Source organism: Fragaria vesca, linkage group LG5 (genome assembly GCF_000184155.1).
Source record: "Fragaria vesca subsp. vesca linkage group LG5, FraVesHawaii_1.0, whole genome shotgun sequence".
Lineage (NCBI taxonomy): Eukaryota > Viridiplantae > Streptophyta > Magnoliopsida > Rosales > Rosaceae > Fragaria > Fragaria vesca.
In genome coordinates, this window is record NC_020495.1 from 288,186 (window position 1) to 297,097 (window position 8,912).

General features: G+C 39.0%; 1 protein-coding gene across 1 annotated transcript; it reads left to right on the plus strand.

Moving 5' to 3' along the window:
* The first annotated feature begins 265 nt into the window (after window positions 1-265).
* Window positions 266-4,925, plus strand: LOC101295332 (FAM10 family protein At4g22670-like). Its single transcript, XM_004298630.1, has 11 exons — window positions 266-463; window positions 554-605; window positions 693-848; window positions 929-1,016; window positions 1,098-1,178; window positions 1,273-1,337; window positions 1,732-1,872; window positions 2,462-2,578; window positions 2,655-2,960; window positions 3,244-3,301; window positions 4,616-4,925. Exons 1-11 carry the CDS (start codon window positions 354-356, stop codon window positions 4,711-4,713), a joined length of 1,272 nt encoding a protein of 423 aa, XP_004298678.1. The 5' UTR covers window positions 266-353; the 3' UTR covers window positions 4,714-4,925.
* Window positions 4,926-8,912: the final 3,987 nt, after the last annotated feature.

Genomic DNA, 8,912 nt, shown 5'->3' on the forward strand with positions numbered 1-8,912 from the left:
GAATTTTCATCATCTCCAATCCCTCCCGTCAATGACTTGTAAGTATTCACGGAAACGAGCACATGAATGATCACATCATACAATATCGACTCTTCAATGTACAAGCATTGGGAAGAAGCAATAGAGGTCAGATGAGGCCCATAAACTAAGCCCAATCGGATCTTTAACCCGCCCATGGTTTCAGCAGAGGCGATGAGATCGAACTAGAAGAGCCTCGTCACCACCGAGTCACTACAAAGTCCCTCAATTTTATTTTATTTTACAAAAAAAGAAAAAGAAAAGCCTCTTCTCTCTCTCTCAGCCTCTCTAAAACCCTATTCATACTCTCTGATACTGATAGTGATATTTGAACAATGGAGGAGGCGCAGCTGAACCAGTTGAAGCAGTTCGTCGAGCAGTGCAAGTCCGATCCCTCCGTTCTCGCCGATCCTTCCCTCTCCTTCTTCCGCGATTACCTCGAAAGGTCAAATTCCATTTCTGTGTTTTTTCAAATCTGTAATGAAATTCAGTTCATTTCGGTCCGGTATTGATGGATTAAAACGATTCGTTTCAGTCTCGGAGCTACTGTGCCTTCCTCTGCTAGCAACAAGGAAGATTCGAAACCGGTACAGTCTCTCTTTCTCGTTAGCTATGTGATTTGTATTAGGTTATGATGTACATGTGTTTGATTTGAGGAGTTTTGGTGAGCGTAGAGGAGCTATGTAGTGGAGGAGAGCGACGACGACATGTCGGAGGAGGCTGAGCCGGAGCCGGTTCATGTTCAGGAAGAAGAGGAAGAAGAGATAGTCGAATCTGATCTCGAGCTCGAAGGCGACATTGTGGAGCCTGACGATGAGCCTCCTCAGAAGGTTAGTTTTCGATTGAGCTGAGTTTGTATGTGAATCATTTCCATGTGTTATGTGTAGTCATGGACTTGCTTGCTTTGCAGATGGGAGACGCATCGGTCGAGGTCACTGAAGAGAACCGTGATGCCTCGCAGGCGGCCAAGGGTAAAGCTATGGAGGCCATTTCAGAAGGTATAATGAGTCATAAAGAGTATATTGTGTCTGTGAGTTGGGGGCATGGGCGAGGATTGTGATGGATTTTGTGTGATACAGGTAACTTGGACGAAGCCATTGAGCATCTTACTGAGGCAATTTTGCTCAATCCTACTTCGGCTATTATGTACAGCACCAGAGGTTTGAGTTCTTTGGATCTCTTATTTCATTGTTATTTCTATGGTTGTATTAAACTATTAATTAGCTGATTCTGTTTATGTCTTTATTTTAACAGCCAGTGTATACATAAAAATGAAAAAACCTAATGCCGCCATCCGTGATGCCAACGCTGCTCTTGAGGTTGTTGTCATATATCTTGTTTGCTTTTATACAATAAATTGTGTTTCCCTATCTGTAATTGACATGTTAAGTGTGTGTGCCAGCTATTTGTATACTTTACTTGCCCACTTGACAAAGTGCCAATGTTCAAATAACATGTTCATCAGCATCTGCCTGTACTGCTTTATGCATTGCAGAAAGATAGAAATAAGATTTCTTTCTTCATTCATGTGATAGTTTTTCTTTTGCAACTTGGTTTATAATTCTGCAAGCATGCGCTTTGTGTTTTTAGCTAGTTTTCTTTATTCATATGCTAGCTTTGCTTTTACGACTTTGTTTATAATTCTACAAGCATGTATTTTGAGCTTTTAGCTTCTTGGAAGGTGTAATATAGTATTGATGTACTCTCTGTCAGATCAATCCTGACTCTGCTAAAGGCTACAAATCTCGTGGCATAGCTCATTCAATGCTTGGTAATTGGGAAGAGGCTGCGAAGGATCTCCACTTGGCATCAAAGCTAGACTTTGATGAGGAAATTAGTGCCGTACTTAAGAAGGTTTCTTTCTCATTTTCTGCCACTGGTTTATAGTTCTATTACACCCTTTTCCTTGTCCTGCTTTCATATTTATCAATCTCTCGCTTGTCTCGAGCGTGGGTGAATTTTTTGCTTCTCAGACGTTGCCTACTTATCTGGTTTTTTTTTCATTGCACTTGTAACTTACTGTAAATACCAAATCAGTTGCCAGCTGTGCTGGTTTCATTGGGAGACCATTTATTGTCTTCCAAATGTCTCTTGTTTCTGTTATAGAAAACTGTGTAACAATTAGTTTCTCTGCTATCACTTAATGAAACCGATCGATGAATAGCACTATTTCACTTATCAAACTACGCAGTGTTGGAAATGCAACACATTTTAGGAAATCAATTATTATCCAAAGTTTCAATTGTCCGAAGTCTAGCTACTCTATTTTTTTTTTTTGAAGGAATTGGCACATGGCTCATAGATACGAAGGAAAAAGAAAACTATCACATGTTAGAGGACTATGATATTCTCATCTGTTGGCTTATTGCAAATTCTTGGGCTATGCATGTTTACCATTTTAGGATTTGGTTTGCTGTTTAATTGGAACTCCTGGATTGTGTAGGTTGAACCAAATGTACACAGGATTCAGGAACACCGTCGTAAGTATGACAGGCTTCGAAAGGAAAGAGAGGACAGAAAGATTGAGCGTGACAGACAACGTCGCAAAGCTGAGGCCCAGGTAACTAATTACATAAAGTAGAAGAAACTTTGTGCTATCAAGTTTCGTCTGATTCTGATATTTTGTGTGTTTTAAGGCTGCATATGAGAAGGCTAAGAAGAAAGAGCAGTCGTCTTCTAGTAGAAGACCTGGAGGCTTTCCTGGTGGAATGCCTGGAGGCTTCCCAGGAGGGATGCCAGGTGGTTTTCCAGGGGCAGGAGGTATGCCAGGTGGTTTTCCAGGGGCAGGAGGTATGCCAGGTGGTTTTCCAGGGGCAGGAGGGATGCCAGGTGGCTTTCCAGGCGCAGGAGGAATGCCTGGAGGCTTTCCAGGGGCAGGAGGTGCACCTGGAGGCTCTGCAGGAGGGGCTCCTGGAAACATTGACTTCAGCAAAATATTAAATGTATGTACGGTCTTGATCAAATTCAATCATTTACCATGTTCTGAAGTTAGTGGTTATGCTTTTTAGTCTGTGTTTAAACATCAAGCTGTGAAAATTATATGAAAATAGAGATATTTTTACTTGATACATGTACAGAATAATAGTAAGCTGAAGTACAGAATAGTTGTATCAGTGTGTTTTCTACAGGTTACATAGTCTTTCTTTATATTTATTGTAGCATTGTGCTCTCCAGTCAGAAATGCAATTGACACACCTAAACTGTCTCTGTTGGAAACTTGTGTAGGACCCAGAAATGATGGCTGCATTTAATGATCCAGAAGTTATGTCTGCTCTGCAAGATGGTACCTTCTATTCTTATACATAGATTTCTCAAATTGGCCTTTTCTCCCTCATTACCTGTCAGATTCATATGAGAAATATGTTGCACTTAAGACATAGATCTTATTATTCAATTTTAGAAGTTAAATTTGTGTTGTATCATGTGCATAACATATAAGTCCATCCTATACTTGAGTTTAGTCTCTCCTGTTATGGCATCAGTGTGCCAGGGAGCATCAGTGTGCCAGGGATTGAGTCTAATATTTTATTATAGACTTCTATGTTGGTGATGAGGAACACCACCACAGCTGTTGGGCCAGTGTAGGCCCTGTATAGGTCCATTGCAACTATTTTATGATCCGGAGTGTAAAGCTGCCAATATTTCTAGATGATATTTATACATAAGGCAACTGCATTAGTAACTTCCATCCATATTGATCTTCGGTTCCCTCTAACATGATGTTGCTTATGGTGAGTAGCTTAAAGGTGAATTTAACTTCTCAAAGTTATAGGAACAATGTAAATGCCAAGGTTGCTCTTACTTTCTATAACAATTGTTGATTGCAATCAGCATTTCAGACTGTTTTAGCTAGATGTTAATTCTGTAACATACATAGAATTCTTATAATTACAAGGATTGAATGGTGGAAATGTATTGAAAGGATGATTTGGGTAAAGTAGGAAACCAGTTTAAAAAGTGAGTCTGTTTTTCAATTGTGGTACTGTCTCTTGAATTTGTTGTCAAAGATGGTTAAGAATTGTAGTGGTAAATCGGACAATTTCATTTGTATCTGGCTTACTAATGGGCTGGTTGCTTGAGAATACATATGTTTCCTGTTATGGACTTCGTTCTTTCAGAGACCCAAGTGTCAAAATATCAAAATATGGATACCTTATTAAATGTCAAAATATGGATACCTGAAGTGTCCATTAGATGTTTGGTTCTTCAGTGTGTGTGTTATTTTATACTGATTCTTAGCTAAGATGATTTCAGCTTTCCTCATTTGGATCCTTGAGCATTCATTCATGCCTCTCATAGGTGGAGATGAATTTTTTATCAGTCTCATCTGTCTTGGGTCGCGACCTTATTGCTTTATTAGTCAGTCCCCCCTCCACTCCCCCAAGTATTTTGCCCATCGTTAGTTCTTGATGTGCTGATTGACTCCATCTATTATCCATTCTATATTCCCTCCTTGTAACATAGATGATTGAGGGACTAAAGTATTGCCATAGTTCTTTACCATTTTTAAATCAATTCACATTCATTTCCTGCTTAGTCTGCTACTGATTTTGCTATATGCACCTGACTTTAATTGGTTGATTGATTTGTTTTGCAGTGATGAAGAACCCTGCTAATCTAGCAAAGCATCAAGAAAATCCCAAGGTGGCTCCTATTATTGCTAAGATGATGAGCAAATTTGGTGGACCAAAGTGAAAGTTCCCGAGTGGTCATGATGTTTATGGGAGATGAGTGAGATTGTGTCTTAACATAGTGCTATACAGGATAGTTTCATGTGCAGTAGCTTGATGGAATTGTGCAACTCATTTACAGTTTTGGTGAAACTCTCATAGTCTGGTGGATCATATCTGTCTGACGATCCATTGTCAAAATTTTATCAACTTAATGGAGGGTTACGGTTTTCAGATTTTTTGTTGAGTTTCTTTATGGAATCTTCATCTTATACATTTGATAGCTCTGTTTAGCTTATTAAGCATTGTTATGAGCCTACGACTTAGGGGTTCAGAAATTCTGCCAACCCTCAATGACCGGTCAAAAGAGTTAAAGATGACTGTAATTAATGGTTGCCCTGATGTCTTCTTGCCTTGTGAAGCAAGCTACAAGGTCGTGCGGCGCAGTCAGTAAGTCACTATAGTTTGGGGGGGGGGGGGGGGGGAAGAGCGTTCGTCAAGCTTGAACTTGAAACCTGTCTGCTGAAAGCCAACGCAGAATGTTTTAAGGACAGATTGACCAGTTGTTGTATTATTAAACTTTGCCACCAAACCGCAACGACCTTTCATCTTTGCTTAAGAGTTGGAATTTAGAAACAAGAACCAGGACGCAGAAAACTTGGTCCTTTCCATGAATAAACAGACAAGACAGCCCGTTGGTGAGCGATCTAGCTCACTTTGTGTGTTGAGTCTCAAGAATCCTTGTGGGATCAAGACCAGCAATTCTACCAACCATGCATTGTTCATATTTTGTCATTTAGAGTCTTGGACCAGCGTGGAAGTTGGTTGCTTAGAGTCCTCGATTTTCAAAGCTTAGCCTTGTTACCTTCAGATGCATTTGAAACTGTTTCCGACTTTCAGTTGGATGAGTTGTTCCTCTCAAAGCTTGTGTACTGCGTGAAGCTAGCAAATGCACATCTCAGAGTGAATCCCTGAGATGAGGTATGGATCCCGGCTGCGGTGGTCCGTCCTCGACAAGCTTTAGGTCTTTCTTGTTTAGGGTTCTCAAGAGTCTAATCAAGTTGCGTAATTAAATCCTGATAGTGTGGTCCAAAAGCGTTGCTTAAAATTCATATTTACAACCTAATGACGAATGCATTACTGCTATATATCGCTGTAATTTTGGTGCGACTTATTTGAATTGCTTTCCAATACGTTCCAAAACCCATGGTGGTAAACAATTCAAACTCTTTTGAAAATGTTAGATTCAAGTGATTAAGATATATGGCTTTCAATTCATTAGCTCAGAGGTCGCTTTAGGATGTGTTTATGACATTATGCTTTTTGGATGCTCGAATGTTTCGTTTACCGTAGTCTTCAACCCCCAAATTATTTGTAGTGCACCTCCTACGACTAAAGGCTAAAATGAAAGCAGAATCATCTGGTGAATATATTCTGATGAATATATGGGTTTAATTTGGACCGCAGTATCTCTTCTGGGTTTATATTTGATCATACGACTAATAACACAGTTGCCCAGTTGGTACCATCCTGAATTCCTGATGAACACATCCGCGTCAGACGTTCGCGTGCACTTTTACTGCTGAATACTATGGTCCGCAAAGGCACACGGATCTTATACAGGTCCCTCAAAATAGTTGATGATATTGCTTCTACTGCTAGATGCACTATTGCTTTCGTTTCATTTTTCTTATTCAGACTCTGATTTCTCAAATCCACGTGGTTTGATTCACATCATCTACTCGAACAACAGAACAGCTACAATATTAAGTGCGACTTAAGAGAAATCCAATATGAAGGAGTGATATGTGAACATGCATGCGTGGATTACAGTCTTTAAAGCGATGATGAACTCTCAACTGCTGCAGTACCAGAAATGGTAGTGTGTGTTCAAACCAGAGCCTCATTCCCACTTGAAAGCAATCCCACCCCATTTTGCTCCCTCCTTACACTACGTATCTCCTATATCTTGTTTAAAATTGATTATACCTAATTAATTCTCTAAATTCATATACAATCAATTCTACTTCACCCTGTCTATACCTCAAATAAACTCTTGCATTTTACACGTACACTTATTATACGATTTGTTTGTTTGGATAGCTTAAGAACACGTTGTGTATAAGTTTTCTTAGGTGAGCTAGCTGCAGGATTTCCTTTCCTTAAGGGGAAGGCATACTATACATGGCTTCCATTAATACGTATTTATTTGCAGGAAAGATCAATGTGCAGATATATAGTTTGCAATATTATTATAAACATCACCTAAAGTGCCTTGCAAGTTATACAGATGATCGATACGTACTGCTTGTTAAATTGTCTGTTTCTACCTCTTGGCTGGCCGGCAGTCCCAAACTGGATAAGGCAGAGAAACATTGAATCAAATTTGGGGTTAATCTAATAATAGATTCAGCGCATGTCGACCTAAACTCCAAAGCTTGATTCTTTTGTACATGTTCGTACCGACTATATGATTTCTTCGGATCCACATTGTGCTTCAAGAAAAACATCAGTGTGAGGCTGTGAGTTGTCTTACTAGCTATTAGAGCTGATGGTAGCGACATACCATATATGATCGAGTTTCATTTGCGAGTATCATCTCTTTGTAACATATGTGATTGTGAATGTGCTCAACAAATAAAAGCGATACAGATCATAGAAATAATATATAGAAGTTCTAATCTTTGTGAAAACATGGATGGCATATATGGATGGAGTGAGCAACCAAGTTATGAGAGGGAAAAACTAATTAAGGGTCCACTTTGAACTAAAACGCACCTATGCCAAGAGCTACAAGTCAAGACTCAAGACCAACAAATTGGATAAGTAACTACCCTCAACCTATCTCTATGTTACATACTACAAAACATAAACTAAGATTGACCATTTTAGAGAAAACCCTTACATATATGCATGCATCATGAGGTCAAAAAGCTTATGAATCAAATGTTAACACAGACCTCTATCTCCTGCTTGGTACCACGTACACGTATGTAAACCCGTACCAGATAATGCAAGTCCAGAGCTTAATATCAACGAAGTTGGTACCAAATGTCGGATAGAATGAAGTATACATTCTTCCAAGGTCATAAAATCATAATGCAAGTTACATGTTTAACCAATGAACTAACATGCCTGGGCATGGAGCTCTGTAAATTAATAAAATGAAGCATGCCAAGCGTGGCACATAGATGACACTTACGGTAGTTTATGTGCGTGTTAATATAAACATATATCTATGGCCTTCTTTTGATCTATTTTGCTAAGATACGCACGGTTGTCTACGAGAATGATCTGGCTCTTATACGTGGTGACACATGCCTACATGCTCTACGTGGTGACACATGCCTACATGATCTGGCTCTTATACGAGAATGATGCATGAGATATAAAAATACGTACGTACGAGAGAAGTGTTTATATGATATTGGTACAAAGGATTTCATAATTATTGATTATATTGCTCATTACTTGCATAGATTGATAAGACGAACTTATAGAAGATGCTAATATACATTCATAAAATCTTATTGGTTTGTCAAGAGAAAGTATAATTAAACTGTGGCTACTAGATTAAAGGTCAGAGAATCATATGCATATAGTACTCCACTCAATGAAATCCAACCCCAACATGAAGAATGTGCTAGAGATCGATCGATTTGCCAAATGCTGGTTCGCTATAATCGATCAGTGAATGAGAGTGGAGTAGTACTGCACACAAAAAAGGGCTTAATTATTGGTTCTGAAACTAAAGCCACTACCCAGATCAACGAGCTTTGAGAATGCGATTGGATGACAGTAGTCGTACATATAATTAGGTGGCTAAGCATGCTTTCCTCTTCATAACAAACACATATAAGTGCCCTAGTTTCCCTTAATCCATCAAAATTAGAAATTAGAACACTTAACTATGTTGTTAATCTGAAGCATATACAGATTTAAGCTTAAAAGCAAACACATAAAGATGATTTACTCCACCACGATAAGGACACGTAAACGTGATGATGACGAAATGGGTGATGGAATGGTTGAGTAAGAGTGCAATCAAATTGTGTAGAAATATGGGAACAAATAACAAAATTGGAATTTCTTATTAACTCTCCTCATGAATTTTCAAATTTTTACATACACATATGTAGCTTAACTAGCTCTTCTCTTTAGGTCACCTATCTTTCACAGTTCGCTATCACCATTTTCTTGTAAGCCAGACACACCAGAACACAA

Bases quoted from the DNA above. Each gene is read 5' to 3' on its own strand.
- LOC101295332 (XM_004298630.1), top strand. From the start codon at position 354: ATGGAGGAGGCGCAGCTGAACCAGTTGAAGCAGTTCGTCGAGCAGTGC. The intron at 606-692 runs GTACAGTCTCTC...TGGTGAGCGTAG, and splicing joins ACAAGGAAGATTCGAAACCG to AGGAGCTATGTAGTGGAGGA. The intron at 1,017-1,097 runs GTATAATGAGTC...TGTGTGATACAG, and splicing joins TATGGAGGCCATTTCAGAAG to GTAACTTGGACGAAGCCATT.